Consider the following 17,729-nt stretch of genomic DNA (forward strand, 5'->3'; position numbering starts at 1 on the left):
CAGAAGGGGAAAGATAAAAGAAGGAAACCCTTTCTCCCAGCCTTCTCCAGCATGGGAGGCTATCGGACTTCCCAAGCGCTGAGCCAGGGGGCAACCATAACGGATTTTGGCAGCATCTAGGTGCCTAGTTCCCCTGATCTTCCCTGGAAGACCACGGCTTGACCTTAAAATCCTCCTTTAACCGTTCGGCAGCCCCTGGGGAGCGGCGGGCTCGATGCCCGGCACCAGGCGCCTCCCCGCCTTAGGAGACGGCCCGGGGCTGTTCCTCATCCCGAGCGGGCGGGAGCCGCCGCCCCGCGCATCGCTCTCCGAAGGAGGAGTCCCAGGCCCGAGGGGCGCGGGCGGGCGGCGCCGGGCTCATCCCTCCCCGCGGCAGCGGTGAGGGCGGGCCGGCACCCGGAAGCGGAGCCTCCGCCGCCCGCCTGACTTCCCCGGCAGGGAGGGAGGCAGGGAAGCAGGCAGGCGGGCGCCATGCTGCAGTTCTTGGTAAGGCTCCGCGGGGCGGCCATTTCACGGCGGGGCGGAGCGAGGCGGGCGGCGGCGGCGAGGCCGCTCCTCGGCGAGGGGAGGAAAGTCGCTGTGTGCCGTCACCGTCCGCACCCGCGCCCGCCCAGCGGGCGGGCGGCCTTCCCCTGCCCGGGGGACTGGCCGCGGCCTCCCCTCCGCCCCGGGCCGTGAAGCTGCTCACACGGGGCGACCGCGCTCGGTTTGAGGTCTCCGGCAGCGCAGCGTCGCTGCGGGTGCGGCCTCGGGCGGTTTCCCTTCCCGGCTCCTGCAGGCCTGCCCCGACCCTCGCCGCCCATTTCGGTACCGCCGTGCGCGGCCGGGTTGTTCCCACTCCCCGCAGAGCTGGGCCTTGCGGCTGCTCTGAGGGTGGGGAGCTCCCGCCTTGTTTTTTTTAACTCCCAGCCGTGCCCTTAATTTGCCTTGGAGATTGGGCAGGTTTTGCTTGCTCACGGTGATGTCCTCCTGCTGCTCGGGTTTCCCTGTGTTAGCGTGTGTACCTCCCTCCTCTGGTGAGAGCGGGGGCTTTCGGTCCGTGCTATTTTGTGCGCCCTTAAAAACTCGTCTGTGGAGATGGGGGTTTTTTATAGATAGAAGGGAAGGCGAGGGGTCACGTTTCCTGACTGCCTTGCATTAAATCCCCCTGCAACAGCAGAATTAGTAGGCTGAATGTTTTTTGTACTCTTCTCCTTTTAATATTCCTTTATGTTCCCCTAACTCTTCTGGGTGTCTGAAGTTAGGTGCCTGGCTACTCTTAAATACTTAATTGACACTGGTATTTTTACTGCCAAGTGTGGAAATAAATTACCTGACCAAAAAAGGTGCTGGTTTCTGCTGTAGTCCCCCCTTTTTTCACTCTAGCGAAGTGAGGGATGCTTTTTCCGCTATGTCCCAGTAAGTGCCAACCATAAGTGATATTCTTTCATCTTTTATTGGGAGAAGAGTGATTTAGCTGGCTAAGAAGTTTCATACCAAGTGCCGATACAGAACAAGAAGAGGTGGGCTATTATAAGTTGGGAGAGTCTCGCGTGTTTCCATGGAATGAGTAAATAAGGCCTATTTCTTATCTCGACTTCAAAATAAGATGCAATAACAAGTATGAAAGCCTCCATCATTTCTGTAGCTGTCTTTTATAGTCTCTCCACTCCACTGGAAACACACAGTAGGAGTAGATACGCTTAGCCACTCTGAGTTTCTGTATTTATCGATTCTGTTGCTTGCTACTAATGTTTTTTTGTTGTGGTTGATAGATGAAAACCTGTTATTAATCATGACTTCTTGATTAGCACCTGAAAGTTAGAAGAAAGGTATAGTAATTCTGGGTTTCTTCCTTCTTTGGGTGTAGACTGGGTATTTGACTCTTGCTCTCCCTCGTTAGGGCTGTAACGAGGAGATAAAGGGATAATCTTGCAAACCATTTATTTTTGCTCTCCAGAGTTAAGCATAAAATAAGCATTTGTTTAAAATGCAACTTGATATGCTGGGTAGAAACTGGAAGACCCTGAACTCTCATCAGCCCTGTGGTCCTAGTTAACATGCATATTTTAATTGGCTCTGTGTTTTGCTATCCGCATAACTGAAGTTGAAATAGTGAAATGTTTCCCTCTGCTTGAATTGTCAACTATAAAAGTAAATGTAACTGGGTAGATTGCTCTTGAATGCAGTGCTAGACTTTTCAATAAAAAGTACATGTAAAGGGAGTACTGATGTCAGTACTGTCTGTACCGAGTAAGTCTTAGTTGCACAGCAGAATGATAGTTGTCTCGTCTTTGGAAATATTCTAGGGTGAAAGCCTAGAAAACTGCTAATAAACAAGGACCAGAATTGTGTTTTCAGGTGGGCTCTCAGTGCTAAAGATACAGGAAATTGTCCTCTGCTAGAATTATGCTCTGCATTAAGAGGAATCACAAGTCTGGTTTACATCAGTGCAATGTTTGTTAATACCTCTCAGAGTACTTTTTTAACTGATAATTAAAACCACAAGAGGAAATGATAAGCAGTGAAGTAAACATAAAAATAACTCTACTTTTTCTTCAACTGTTAAAGCTAAGACCAAAATCTATTTAAGAAAATACTAAAGTAACTTGCAGTCGTGGTTCATTTGGCAGTTTTAAATCAATTTTAGTTTTCTGTAGCTAGCTTTTCACCAGTGATGCTTACAGAGTCTGAATCACTGAAAAGATGAGCTGTACTGTATCCTGCTTTGGGCATGGAAAAAATGTCTAGTCAGTATGGCAAAGTTGTTATTTTAGACAGTGGTTTTATTTTTCTTAAAATATTCTTATTTTGACAGCAGTGACTGTAAGCAATAACAATTTTCTTAAATGGAACTGGCCTCAGCTGTCGTAGAGAGCGATTTGTCTACTGACAATGAATGAAGGCACAATATTAGTAGTGTCCCCTTCCAAAATACGCAAATAAGCTTACATGGTATAGGATGTACTTATGAAACATAACAAGAAAAATAAGATCTAGGATCTTGGGGAGTTGTCGAATGAAAATCTCATCTCCTGCCTTTGAAGAGAGGAATTTCTTTTGCTCCAAATGTGTTGTTATGCTTGAGGATTTTCCTCAGTTTGCAAGCAGGGTCTGGGCCAGGAAGTGTGCTTCTGTTTTGCTCCTGCTCTCCTTTCAGGGTGCATTTTCATTTACACCCTTCAGCAACCATGAGTTTGCGCAGTTGTCAAAAGAGGTTGTGCCCTGCTTCTAACCAACACTGCTTTCCTGCTGTAGAGGAGCCCCTAGATCAGAGTGGATTTGGCTGAAAACTGGTCTCTTGGGGTCGAAGAGGTCTGGAAGGTGCACAGTTGTTAGTTGTTGCAGAAGAGGAGTAACAGGTTTACATCAATTTAAGTTGATGGAGGAGCTCTACTCTTAAAACTTTTAGAGTGAGACTGGGATGTTTTTGCAGTCAGAGCCTCTGTTCTGACTTTCAGGCTTGTGAACCTGTTTTTTTTTATTTGATATTAATGTGTTATGTCTTTGTATACGTGTGTTACAGAATCACAGAATGGTAGAGGTTGGAAGGGACCTCTGTGGGTCATCTGGTCCAACCCCCCTGCTGAAGCAGCTCTCTCTCCAGCATTGAGCATTGTTTTAGTGGGGTGTTGCTTTAGGCTTTCCCAGCATGGACCAAGAGCTCTGTGATATGTAGGTCCCTGCTGCTATCTCCCCCATTTTTATAGGAGTTACTGCCTTTGTGGGCGTGCAGAGAATTTTACAAGGATGATCATAGCCTGATGCAAAGAGTCTTGGGGATGTATATTGAAAACACAACTGCGCTGTATTTTGGAAATGATGGTAAGGTTTTCTTGGTGAAGAAGATAACTAAAATTGCACCTCTCCGGAAGAAAGGTGGGAAATTAAGTAGGAATGGAATGGAAATTCTTTAACCTTCACATGACTTGCAATATGGGTAAAGGCTGGGAGAGTCAGGGCTGTTCAGCCTGAAGAAGAGAAGGCTCTGGGGAGACCTTACAGCAGCCTGCCAGTACCTGAATGGGGCCTGCAAGAAAGCTGAAGAGGGGCTTTTTACAAGGGCATGGAGCGGTAGGAAAAGGGTTAATGGCTTCAAGCTGAAAGAGGGTAGCTTTAGATTAGATATAAGAAAGAAATTTTTCACTATGACGGTGGTGAGGCACTGGCACAGGTTGCCCAGAAAAGTTGTGGCTGCCCCCTCCCTGGAAGTGTTCAAGGCCAGGCTGGATGGAGCTCTGAGCAACTTGCTCTAGTGGAAGGTGTCCCTGCCCGTGGCAGTGGGCGTTGGAACCAGGTGGTCTTTAAGGTCCATTCCAACCCAAACCATTCCATGATTCTATGAATGTTGCCTTTTTTTTTGTTTAACCAATATGCTTTTGATGCTAACTATTCTTTTCTCCCTTTCTTCCTTTTTAGCTTGGTTTTACTCTTGGCAATGTGGTTGGAATGTATCTGGCTCAGAACTATGATGTGAGTATCTTTGTATTCTCAGAGTTAAACCTATTGTGAACTGAAAATATGCGGCTGTTTTCCCTCCATCGGAACTGAATTGGTCTTTGTTTTGATGGTTTATTTTATTTAAACAGAATGTAGATGTAGATTGTACTGACTTTAGTTACAGGGGAACTCAAATGTAAATGGAACCAGAACATCTACCTCTGACATCTTCTGTGACAGAGTAACACCTAGAGCCTTAACTGGTGTTGGGGCCCTAGAGCACGGGTACAGTAAACGGGCATCTACAGAGACGGGAGAAACAGGGAAGGTTTAGCAGCAGCTCACGGATTGTACCAGATTGTACTAAAATCCTGGTTTTGTTACCCTGGTAGCCTGTCTGCTTACAGTGTTCTCCACTTCGTACACCTGTTTGTTACTTAAAAATCCTTCAGAGCATCTGAAATTTGTCTTCTTTATCAGTAATGAAAATAAGTTTTGCCACCTTTTTTTGAAAATTCAACAACTGCTCCTACTTCAAACAGTGTATAGATCTGCAATCTTTCTTTCCTTCTTTTCTCACAGTGAGAAAAGAAAGTGAGTGAAGTTTGTCTCCTCAGTTCTCGCAGTGAACAGAGATTTTTTTATTGTGAGAGTTAGAGTAGAAGAAGATTTGGAGCTGAGTCTTCAATACAAGCTTTTAATTTCTGCAGTCAGCAGAATCCCTGGTAAGAGCAGTGCCACTTAGCTATTTACCAGCTAGAGGAGTTAATGAAATTTAACATAAGTAATTTTTTCCTTTGTTATGAAATCTATATTTTCCTGGGGTTTTTTTTTAAAAAAAAAAGCTGTTGAGGCTCAAATCTGACATTTATGTTTTGATTGCCTCTCATCTTCAGTATTCAAGTCATCTTGTTTGCAGAATTTTTATTTTTTCCTACTTGCTCATGCACAAACTTTTGTGATGCTTCTTGTCAAGTCACTCCAGTAAGAGTACTAATAAAAGACTATATTTTCTTTCTAATGTGTTTTACAGTGTTATGAAAATGTAGTCATAAGAACATATTTGGGTGTACCAACATGTATCGTGAGCATGGTATAGTGCTTTTCTGGCAGCACTAATAAAGTATTGCCACAAGAGGGGGACTTGCGCTTTTGGTTTGCAGGAAATGGTTCCCTGGGAATGTAACGCTGACTTGCAGGATGGACATGGTAATTTTATTGCTGGTATCAAAGATGATTTGTTTTAGATAAATTTGTCATAATGAGGTCCTAATTCTGCAGCTGTACTCACATGTGCTTAGCTGTAAGCACATGGAGGCTTCTGCTGACAACACTGTTCTCTTGGTTTGGCTTAAACGCCAGGCGTGTTACAGGCTGGGCTCTTAATTTCATTTGCTCAGTCAGAGCTTAGCTTTGAAAAGGAAGGCAAGAGAGAAACTTACGGTATTACCTGTACTATCATCACTGATTCACAGAATAGTAGGGGTTGGAAGGGACCTCTGTGGGTCATCTAGTCCAACCCTCCTGCTGAAGCAAGGTCACCTACAGCAGGCTGCACAGGACCTTGTCCACGCGGGTCTTGAATATCTCCAGAGAAGGAGACTCCACAACCTCCCTGGGCAGCCTGTTCCAGTGCTCCATCACCCTCAGAGGGAAGAAGTTCTTCCTCATGTTCAGACGGAACTTCCTGTGCCTCAGTTTGTGCCCATTGCCCCTTGTCCTGTCACTGGGCACCACTGAAAAGAGCTTGGCCCCATCCTCCTGACACCCACCCTTCAGATATTTGTAAGCATTTATTAGGTCCCCTCGCAGCCTTCTCTTCTTCAGGTTGAACAAGCCCAGCTCCCTCAGCCTCTCCTCGTAGGGGAGATGTTCCAGTCCCCTCATCATCCTTGTAGCCCTCCGCTGGACTCTCTCCAGTAGCTCTTCATCTTTCTTGAACTGGGGAGCCCAGAACTGGACACAGTACTCCAGATGGGGCCTCACCAGGGCAGTGCAGAGGGGAAGGAGAACCTCCCTCATCCTGCTGGCCACACTCTTCTTGATGCACCCCAGGATCTCATTGGCTTTCTTGGCAGCCAGGGCACACTGCTGGCTCATGGTTAACCTGTCATCCACCAGGACACCCAGGTCCCTCTCCACAGAGCTGCTCTCCAGCAGGTCCACCCCAAGCCTGTACTGATGCATGGGGTTGTTCCTCCCCAGGTGCAGGACCCTGCATTTGCCTTTGTTGAACCTCATCAGGTTCCTCTCTGCCCAGCTTTCCAGCCTATCCAGGTCACGCTGAATGGCAGCACAGCCTTCTGGTGTGTCTACCACACCTCCCAGTTTGGTGTCATCAGCAAACTTGCTGAGGGTACATTCTAACTCTTCATCCAGGTCGTTGATGAAGAAGTTAAACAAGACTGGGCCCAGCACTGACCCCTGGGGGACACCACTTGTTACCAGCCTCCAACTAGACTCGGAGCTGCTGATGACAACCCTCTGAGTTCTGCCATTCAGCCAGTTCTCTATCCACTTCACCGACCACTCATCCAGCCCACACTTCCTCAGCTTCCCTAGGAGGATATCATGGGAGACTGTGTCAAAAGCCTTGCTGAAGTCCAGGTAGACAACATCCACGGCTCTCCCTTCGTCTATCCAGCCAGTCATGTCATCGTAGAAAGCTATTAGGTTGGTCAGGCATGATTTCCCCTTGGTGAATCCATGCTGACTACTCCTGATAACCTTCTTTTCTTCCACTTGCTTGATGATAGCCTCCAGGATAAGTTGCTCCATCACCTTTCCCGGGATGGAGGTGAGGCTGACCGGCCTGTAGTTCCCTGTGTCCTCCTTCTTGCCCTTTTTGAAGATTGGAGTGACATTGGCCTTTCTCCAGTCCTCGGGCACCTCTCCTGTCCTCCAGGACCTCTCAGAGATGATGGAGAGTGGCTCAGCAATGACATCCGCCAGCTCTCTCAGCACTCGTGGGTGCATTCCATCGGGGCCCATGGATTTGTGGACGTCCAGATCGCTTAAGCGATCCCTCACGCAGTCCTCCTCGACCAAGGGAAAGTCGTCCTCTTTGTAGGCTTCTTCTCTTACCTCCGGGGCCTGGGATTCCTGAGGGCCAGTCTTAGCACTGAAGACTGAAGCAAAGAAGGCATTCAGTAGCTCTGCCTTCTCCGCATCCTCCATCACCAGGACACCCGCCTCATTCAGCAGCGGCCCCACGTTGTCCCTAGCCTTTCTTTTGCTGCTGATGTAGTTGAAGAAGCCCTTCTTGTTGTTTTTGACATCCCTTGCCAGCTTCAGTTCCAGGTGGGCCTTGGCCTTCCTCGTCGCATCCCTGCATGCTCTCACCACGTTTCTGTACTCTTCCCAAGTGGCCTGCCCCTCTTTCCACATTCCATGGACCTTTCTCTTCTGCCTGATCTTTGCTAGAAGCTCCTTGTTTAGCCATGCAGGTCTCCTGCCTCCTTTGCAAGATTTCTTTCTCAGGGGGATGCATTGCTCCTGTGCATGGAAGAAGTGTTGTTTAAAGAGCGACCAGCACTCATGGACCCCCCTGCCTTTGAGAGCCCTGGCCCACGGGATTCCTCCCAGTAGCTCCTTGAAGAGGGCAAAGTCAGCCCTCCTGAGGTCCAGGGTTTTGATCCTGCTTATCGCCCTGCTTCCTCCATGCAGGATCCTGAACTCAACCATTTCATGGTCACTGCAGCCGAGTCTACCTCCGACCTTCACATCCTCTACCAGTCCCTCCTTGTTTGTTAACACGAGGTCCAGCAGCGCGCCTTTCCTTGTTGGTTCCTCCACCACTTGCATCAGAAAGTTATCATCGATGCTCTGTAGGAACCTCCTGGATTGCGCCTGCCTAGCTGTATGGTCTTCCCAGCTGATGTCAGGGTGGTTGAAGTCCCCCATGAGAACCAGGGCCTGTGACTGTGAGGCTGCTTGCAGCTGCCTGTAGAAGGCCTCATCAACCTCCTCCTCCTGGTCAGGTGGCCTGTAGTACACACCCACCGTAATGTCACCCTTATGAGCCTGTCCCTTAATTCTAACCCACAAGCTTTCAACTTGTTCCTCATTTGCCCCCAGGCCAAGCTCAATGCATTCCAGTTGCTCCCTCACATATAGAGCAACTCCCCCACCTCTCCTTGTTGGTCTGTCTTTCCTAAAGAGTCTGTAGCCATCTATGACAGCATGCCAGTCATGCGAGTTGTCCCACCACGTTTCTGTGATGGCGACCAAGTCGTAGCCATCCTGCTGTATAATGGCTTCCAGCTCCTCCTGTTTATTGCCCATGCTACGTGCATTGGTGTAAACACACTTGAGCTGGGCTGTCAATCTCACCCCTGGCCTTGGCACGCCAAGCTTATGCTCATCCCTAGTGAGCTGGGCAATATCAGCCTCAACCATCCTATGAGAGAACTGCGGTCTGTTTGGATTAACTTTGCTTCTGCTCAGTGGTCAGGTTACATATGAAATAAAATCTCATGACTTTTTTCACAATTGCCAGTGGGAACTTTGCTTTACTTTCATTTTAATCAGCTCATAAAATTCTGCATTGTCAATTCCCAGTTTTGGCTAGAGCCATGAGATATTCCTACTCTTTACCCTTAAAACTTGCTGCTTTTTTTTTGTTTTAAAGTTGTCAAAATTTGCTGTTGGATTGCTTTGTCAAAATGCTTTTATTTGCAAGAGAAAGCTGAAGTTTTGAAGTTCACAAGTGGTAAATTGAATTTTCATTCAAGTGCGAAACTGCAAAAGATTGACAATTTGCAGTGCAGTAGAATTCCCCAGAAAATGGACCAGGAGAAGTGTTTCTTCACAAACTTCTTGAGAAAATATTTGCTGCTCTTGAACATCTTTTTCCTCTTGGTTTGGGACCAGTGTAGTGCAATCTAATTTCCCCTTTGAAAGTCATTATTAAAATCTGTGCGTCAGTGCTTAAATCAGCTTATTGTTGGCATTTTGTCCTCTTTCAGTGAGGAAGCCAGAGTGGTCTTACTAAATTTCCTGTGAAGTGATCTTTTTTCCTGCCTCCTGTTCCCATCACCACTGGCTGACTTTTAGTCTTAAGAATCTCAAATATTTCCTGAAGCCTCATGTGAGGTTCTTTTGTCTGCTGTTTGCTTGATGTTGCTCTGTTTTTAACCTCTGTGCAAGGTGACAGATCTGGAAGCAGGTATCGTTTAGAAACCAGTTTAAACTTCATAGAATTTTTTGCGGTGTCTATAGTATTGTCTTTCTTGCTGAGGCTCATGTAGCTCAGGATTTTTGGTTAATTTCTGTGGTTTTTGTTTATTTTTTTGGTTTTGTCTTTAAAGATTCCTAACATTGCAAAGAAGCTTGAAGATTTTAAGAAGGATGTGGAAGCTAGGAAGAAACCTCCCAGCGACAAGTCCTAAGAGAGCAGTGTTACCCAGGTCACCTCTGTGCATGCATCAAGGATGCAATTTACCTTTCAGGCAACAAATATCCAGTAGAAGGTTGGCATGGAAGGATCCTCTACTTTTAGTCTCCTAGAACTGGAATGTCCTTCTTTTGGAAGAGCAGCCGTGGCCTTCTCCTGAGACTGATTTTTCAGGGGTTTCGGAATTTGGATTTGCAAATGATACATGACTGGATAAGATCGTTTGTATTTTTCGTTATTGCTTTTCCTAATATTTTGTAACCCATTTTTACCTGATCCAACTGGAGTCCTGTTAGTCCTGTTACTATGCATACCTCACACTTTGTAGTACCCTGGTTCTTAGAACATCGCAAAAGGAATTAAATGCATCAAGAAGTAACTTTCAGGGTTTCTTGTCATTTGTTGTGAGCAGTGGTACTTCACTGTCATTAAGATCCACATTCCATTATTTGAGATGGGGAAAGTTCATTTGTCACCTGGGGGGAAGAGGGGAGCTCTTGCTTTTCCCATTATGTTAATGATCACTTCCAGCAGTGTAGGCTTTCCACAAACATGGCTGATTTCAAGAAGCCTAAAAGGCCATCAACTTCAGCCTAGGTGTCAAATTCATTGTTTCTTCTATTGTTATCTCTTCCTCTTCTTTCCCTTCTGCTTGGTTGCTTGAGGATGTCTCTGGAGTGATGGGGAGGAAGGGAGAGAGAAGAGTTGTCTTCCATAGGTGGTAATTGGGGCACATGGAGGTCAGCAGTTACACTGTGAGTCCAAACCATTCACTCTATGTTCTTAACTGTCCAGTTTATGTAATTGTTCTAAGTATGCTTTTTTTACTCCCTTTTGGTGTAGAGCAATGACTAGAGCTTAGTATCTCTATAAAATATGTCTGGTATTCCATTAATTCCTCATCCCTGTGCCAGGTTTTCAGCCCATTGCCTTTGCATTTGGTTCAGTTGTCTACCATGCATTTTCTTAGGATTAGAACCATTTACCTGCTGTCCCCTTTATTGTCTGTCCAGTGTACTCCTCGTCACCCACTGCTGCCACTAAAAACCCCGTTGTGTGAGAAAATGCACATCCATCATATTGCAGCACTGTTCTCTTCTGTTTGAGTGGTAAGCAAAGTTTGCATTTGGAAACCATTGTTTTGCACAAATTCTGTTGTAAATTCTGTAGAAGATATTGCAGTAATTTGTATAGATTTAAGTTTTATTTGTTAGATTAAGTTAATTTAATTAACTTTTTTTCTATAAAATAGGAGAGTCCTATCAACTCTGTAAGGTGACATAAATCACTGAGTCCCTTTGACAGTCTTTTACAGAATGTGAAGGACAAGTTTTCTATCTCCATTACTTAATACACCAGCCACAGTAAAATTACCGTGGACTCTCTGCTTTCATCTGCTCCACTGAAATTGAATTATTCCCCTCCTTTTTATTGCTAAATTTGAGGGTAGGTACCAGAAAGATATTCTCCTTGCTTTTAGTAGCAACACATGGTGAGGGGCCGTGACAGACAAGTAGGAGGAACAAGCACAGAGAATGAACTCCTCCACTCCTTCAGGCTCTTGATTAAAGCATATCCAGAGTGCTTCTCCATCAGTATTTCAGTTAGCGTAAGGAGTGTGGCTTCAAAGTGAAGTGTCCTTTTACCATGTTTTCGTAAAACTGTAGAGCACATGGACTGGATTCCTTTCAGAGGGGACTAAACCAGAAGATGTGCTTTGATCTCTAATGAGTGTTTAATGCATGAGACAGGCCTAGAGGCATTTAGAGGGAAAATATCCAAAGATTTGGGCAATAACTATTTCGGTCTGTAGACTCAGTGGACTGCGCTGTTTGACATAAACATAGCCTGAAAGCTTTTAAGTACAGGACTCCAAGTGTACCTGTTGTGATTTTCACCCTGTACCGCAAAGGCTCTAACTTGGACATATCTGGGTGGATTCCAAACTCAGGAGTTTGTACTGAATCGGCAAAAAGACATTTACAGATTACCTTACGCCAAACTTTCGCTTCCTTTTCCACAGCTTAGTGATGGCAGAGTTCTTCCACAATGCAGTCGTGCGACTGAGAAGAGTATTTCTCATCTAAAGATTCTCCTTCTTAAAGGAGATATATATATACACACAAGAAATATCTCACCTGTAATTTCCCATCCTTCCTTTCACCATCTGCCCTGAAATGTGTTGCTGACATAAAAGCTTTCAGTCTTCTCTACTAAATATCTGCAAGTTTAAAAGCCACCTCAAGTCAGATAATCTTAGTAGCTATACTACCAACTCTTCCTCCAGTAAACACTCAGAGAACACAAACAGGGAGAGGTAATTTTGACCATCTAACGTTAGTTATCAGAAACCTTATGGTAGCAGCACGCGTTGAAGATGCCAAGAATGTGCTTGGTGAAGGGAGTCACAAAGTACAGCCATGTTTAGCTATTACCGAAGTAGTAGTATATGCTCTGGTCTTTGAAAGGGATTTCCATTGGCTTTCACAGACATAGTCCAGACTGAAGAAACTGTCTCCCACTCACAAAAGCTTTTCCATAGAGTGAGACAGCACTGCACAGCTGTTTTAATGCTTTCATGTATGTGGTGAACTTGGTTTACCCCAGCTTCCCTTTGGTTATTCCCCCCCTGTTCTTTCTTTCCTGTCCTTCAGCAGAGTAGTGAAAAATACTGGCTCTAACCCATTCACATTTCTTTGCTTGTCATGTAAAATTATGTTAGTGTTTAAAATTGGATTATTTGTTTCCTCAAACATGCTTTATGTTCTTTCCTTGATTTACACGGACATGAGAAGGGAAATAATACTCAAAGTCTCTGTATTTGTTGCTAAACAGGCCTGTGTTACTCTAAAAGTATAATTTGGAGCTGAAACTTTCAGCTGAGCATTCCAAGTAGACGTTAGGATTTTTTTTTTCCCTGTCAGATCATGAACTGAACCAGCCATAGCTGTAGTGTTGTAGAAACAATATGTGCTCATTAGTATTAAAGACAGGACTTCTTAAGTGTTTCACACTGTTTGCAACACTTTCTGTTTTAGCTCAAGCTGTCTTTTTTGTCCCACCTAGTAAGCTGGAGAGCTGGATAAGGTTATAACACAGTTGTCAACTTTGCAGCTACTGTATAGCACATTTTCCTAAATGATTCAGCCTGAGGCTATCCTAGATGGTACTAAAGGTTGACCTTATATTTTAGAGGGCAGAAAGTCCACACGGATAGTGACGGCTTGATGCAGATCTTGCATCTGATGGCTCAAAGGGACTTTGGATGCAGTGGTGTCATAGCAGGTCACACAGGATGAATGCACCTTCAGGATACCTAGGAACAAGTTTCACGCTTAACATGGGTACTGTGAATTTCTGCATGTTCAAAGGGCATATGTGGATAGCTGGAATTTCCAGCTAAAATATGCAGTGTCCTTCCTTTGGTGAAAGCGCTTAGGATAAATGCAGTGTTATCCATTTTCATGTATTGATTCTTTTGAGAAATAGCTCTAGGATCTGAAGGTTTGAGGCAAAAGGAGTGGAAAGGAATATATATGAGCTACGAACAGCCTTCTAAAATATTTGCTGTGGATCGAGACTGTTATCTTGTGATGGAAAATGCTGTTCTAATGTTCTTGTAGACCATCTTCCATTGAATACAGTAAAGAGTTAGTACTGAAAATATAGAAAATGCCAGATGGCAAAATTATTATTAGCTTGCTGGGCACCAGAGCTCAAATAAAGATGGTGGATTTAGTCAGAGAACTTCACTAACGTGAATGCTTGGTGGTGCCATTTTATGTCACAGAACCACAGCCCCTTGTCTCATGATGTGTGCTCCACCCCTTGATGTTCGTGGCCATTGGGTAGGACTCATTCCATTATGCCCATATGCCTCTTGTACTGGGGAGCCCAGAACTGGACATAGAAGTTAAGATGTGTTTCACCAGGGCTAAGGAGAGGGAAAAGATCACCTCTTCCCTCAACCTGTGGAGGATACTCTGCCTAATGCAGCTCAGGGTGCTGTTTGCCGCCTTTGCCTGAAGCACACGTTGCTGATCCATTTTCGACTTGTCTACCAGGACCCCCAGGTCTTTTTCTACAAAGCTGCTTTCCAGGTAGTTGGCTTCAGCTTGTACTGTTCCCCAAATACAGGACTTTGCATCTCCCTTTGTTGAACTTCGTGATATTTGTGTTGGTCCCTTTCTCTGGCCTGTGAAAGTCCTTCTGAATGACAGCACAGCCATCTTGTGCGTCAACCACTCCTCCCAATTTTGTGTTGTCTACAAACTTCTCAAGGGTGCACTCTGTTCTATTGTCCAGGCCATGAATAAATATGCCAGTGTACAGAATCACAGAATAGTAGGGGTTGGAAGGGACCTCTGTGGGTCATCTAGTCCAACCGTCCTGCCGAAGCAGGGTCACCTACAGCAGGCTGCACAGGACCTTGTCCAGGTGGGTCTTGAATATCTCCAGAGAAGGAGATTCCACAACCTCCCTGGGCAGCCTGTTCCAGTGCTCCGTCACCCTCAGAGGGAAGAAGTTCTTCCTCATGTTCAGACGGAACTTCCTGTGCCTCAGTTTGTGCCCATTGCCCCTTGTCCTGTCACTGGGCACCACTGAAAAGAGCTTGGCCCCATCCTCCTGACACCCACCCTTCAGATATTTATAAGCATTTATTAGGTCCCCTTGCAGCCTTCTCCAGGTTGAACAAGCCCAGCTCCCTCAGCCTCTCCTTGTAGGGGAGATGTTCCAGTCCCCTCATCATCCTTGTAGCCCTCCGCTGGACTCTCTCCAGTAGCTCTTCATCTTTCTTGAACTGGGGAGCCCAGAACTGGACACAGTACTCCAGATGAGGCCTCACCAGGGCAGTGTAGAGGGGAAGGAGAACCTCCCTCATCCTGCTGGCCACACTCTTCTTGATGCACCCCAGGATCTCATTGGCTTTCTTGGCAGCCAGGGCACACTGCTGGCTCATGGTTAACCTGTCATCCACCAGGACACCCAGGTCCCTCTCCACAGAGCTGCTCTCCAGCAGGTCCACCCCAAGCCTGTACTGATGCATGGGGTTGTTCCTCCCCAGGTGCAGGACCCTGCATTTGCCTTTGTTGAACCTCATCAGGTTCCTCTCTGCCCAGCTTTCCAGCCTATCCAGGTCACGCTGAATGGCAGCACAGCCTTCTGGTGTGTCTACCACACCTCCCAGTTTGGTGTCATCAGCAAACTTGCTGAGGGTACATTCTAACTCTTCATCCAGGTCGTTGATGAAGAAGTTAAACAAGACTGGGCCCAGTACTGACCCCTGGGGGACACCACTTGTTACCAGCCTCCAACTAGACTCGGAGCTGCTGATGACAACCCTCTGAGTTCTGCCATTCAGCCAGTTCTCTATCCACTTCACCGACCACTCATCCAGCCCACACTTCCTCAGCTTCCCTAGGAGGATATCATGGGAGACTGTGTCAAAAGCCTTGCTGAAGTCCAGGTAGACAACATCCATGGCTCTCCCTTCGTCTACCCAGCCAGTCATGTCATCGTAGAAAGCTATTAGATTGGTCAGGCATGATTTCCCCTTGGTGAATCCATGCTGACTACTCCTGATAACCTTCTTTTCTTCCACTTGCTTGATGATGGCCTCCAGGATAAGTTGCTCCATCACCTTTCCTGGGATGGAGGTGAGGCTGACCGGCCTGTAGTTCCCTGTGTCCTCCTTCTTGCCCTTTTTGAAGATTGGAGTGACGTTGGCCTTTCTCCAGTCCTCGGGCACCTCTCCTGTCCTCCAGGACCTCTCAGAGATGATGGAGAGTGGCTCAGCAATGACATCCGCCAGCTCTCTCAGCACTCGTGGGTGCATTCCATCGGGGCCCATGGATTTGTGGACGTCCAGATCGCTTAAGCGATCCCTCACGCAGTCCTCCTCAACCAAGGGAAAGTCGTCCTCTTTGTAGGCTTCTTCTCTTACCTCCGGGGCCTGGGATTCCTGAGGGCCAGTCTTAGCACTGAAGACTGAAGCAAAGAAGGCATTCAGTAGCTCTGCCTTCTCCGCATCCTCCATCACCAGGACACCCGCCTCATTCAGCAGCGGCCCCACATTGTCCCTAGCCTTTCTTTTGCTGCTGATGTAGTTGAAGAAGCCCTTCTTGTTGTTTTTGACATCCCTTGCCAGCTTCAATTCCAGGTGGGCCTTGGCCTTCCTCGTCGCATCCCTGCGATAATAATTCAGTATTGGCCCTGGTATTTTCCCCTTGGTTACACCACTAGAGACTGGCCTCCAGCTGGGCTTTGTGGTGCTGACCCCAACCCTGTAAGCCCAGCACTTGAGCCAGTTTTTGACTGGCCTTACCCTTCACTTATCTAGTCCATGCCTCCTCATTTGTCTGTGAGGTTGTTGTGGAAGGCCATGACAAAAGCCTTGCTGGACAATAAGTGTTGCTCTGCCTTCATCCACCAAGCTAGTCATTTTTTTTGTAGAAGTGCTAGGCTGGTCAGGCATCATTTTCCCTTCATTAATTCATTGTGATTACTTCCAATCACTTTCTTGTCCTTCGTATGTTTGGAAACGGCTTCCAGAAGCATTTGTTCCATCACCTTCCCAAGGACTGATGTGTGACTGACCAGCCCGTTATTCCCCAAATCTTCCTTCTTGAAGATAGGATTGACATTTGCTTTCTTCCAGTCCTCTTTCTAGTCTTTAACACATCTGTACAATACCTAAGTATCCCATTCCTGTAAATCACCAGCTCACACCATAACTACATGAGTAACTTGCCTGCTCTCTGAGCCTAAATGCTGGAGTGGAACATACTCTTTTTTGGTGGTTTTTTTTTTCTGTGTGAAAACAGGGATTCTGTAACTTTTCATCATACTGATTAGAGCCCTTCTCTGACAACTGCACCTTTGGGTTCAAAGATGCAACTTGAGTAGTAAGATACTAATCAATGTATGAAAAAAATAGAAGGGCCTCTTTTAAATTCTATTATTCACATTTTCTGCAAACCAGAGAGAACTGTACAATGTGTGTACAAGTACTGCTATCATGCTCTGCTTTTTTTACAGAGAAATAAAACATTATTCTATCAGCTACAGAATGAATAATTGCTAAGTATAAATCTTCTCAGTTTAATGAAGTTGTTCCTTTTGTTTTTAGGACTTGATATGTGTGCTGAATGCTCAAAGCATCTGGAAATCACTTAATTTGAAATCAAGTTTATCTCCCCTGTGAAGAAAAGGCTTCAGCTTTGGTTATTGGTAGAGACAAATTTGAAGTGGAGTGACAGTGCTATAAATTACCAGTGAGAATTTCCCACTGTTTTGTTCGCTTGCCCAGCCACAGCCCCTCGCTGGGGAGCAGGAAGACACCCAGGGAGTGGAGCCCGAGGAGTGGGCAGGGTCTGAATCCCAGGGGCAGGGTCTGAATCCCAGGGGCAGGATGAGTTTTGTGTGCTAGGCTGCAGCAGAGCGGCGTGCTCAGGACAGGAATCGGGGAGGTGAGAACAGTTGAAAAAGTGAGGCTGAGGTGTTTTTTCATGGATTAGGAGGGCATGGGGATGCACTGAGCCATTGATTCACAGAAACACTTTGTTTCTCAAAACCAAATTTACAGGAACTGCTATCAATAACAATTGTGCTGCTAAGGATGCTGCCTCCTGCTCTTGGTACAAGGTAGCTTCATCGCATGCTTTTGTGATTTTCCTGTTTTGCTCTCCCTCTGCCAACCAATGACCTCTTCCCGTATCTGTTTATGTCCAAGACAAGTCTGTGGGATCCCTCTGTTTTGGCAGAAGCAGTAAACCAACACCTCCTTCTGTCACAACACTACTTCCCTAAGGGCTTGGCGGGTTATGTGGTAAAATATGTCCTATTTATATTCTCACAGAGCACCAGAATATGCAGTAGTGAATAATTTATTTTATTGACATTTTATTTTTGCAGA

The 17,729-nt window shown here is 46.0% G+C and overlaps 1 protein-coding gene across 1 annotated transcript; it reads left to right on the top strand.

The window, feature by feature from the left end:
* Positions 1–308: 308 nt before the first annotated feature.
* On the top strand, positions 309–10,193 carry STMP1 (short transmembrane mitochondrial protein 1). The gene is made up of 3 exons (XM_075428548.1): positions 309–486; positions 4,399–4,452; positions 9,729–10,193. The coding sequence occupies exons 1-3, from the start codon at positions 472–474 to the stop codon at positions 9,807–9,809; spliced, it is 150 nt and encodes a 49-aa protein (XP_075284663.1). The 5' UTR covers positions 309–471; the 3' UTR covers positions 9,810–10,193.
* Positions 10,194–17,729: the final 7,536 nt, after the last annotated feature.

This window comes from Opisthocomus hoazin, chromosome 8 (assembly GCF_030867145.1).
Source record: "Opisthocomus hoazin isolate bOpiHoa1 chromosome 8, bOpiHoa1.hap1, whole genome shotgun sequence".
NCBI lineage: Eukaryota > Metazoa > Chordata > Aves > Opisthocomiformes > Opisthocomidae > Opisthocomus > Opisthocomus hoazin.

Coding starts and splice junctions, on each gene's coding strand:
- STMP1 (XM_075428548.1), top strand. Junction 4,453..9,728: donor ATCTGGCTCAGAACTATGAT/GTGAGTATCTTT, acceptor TTGTCTTTAAAG/ATTCCTAACATTGCAAAGAA.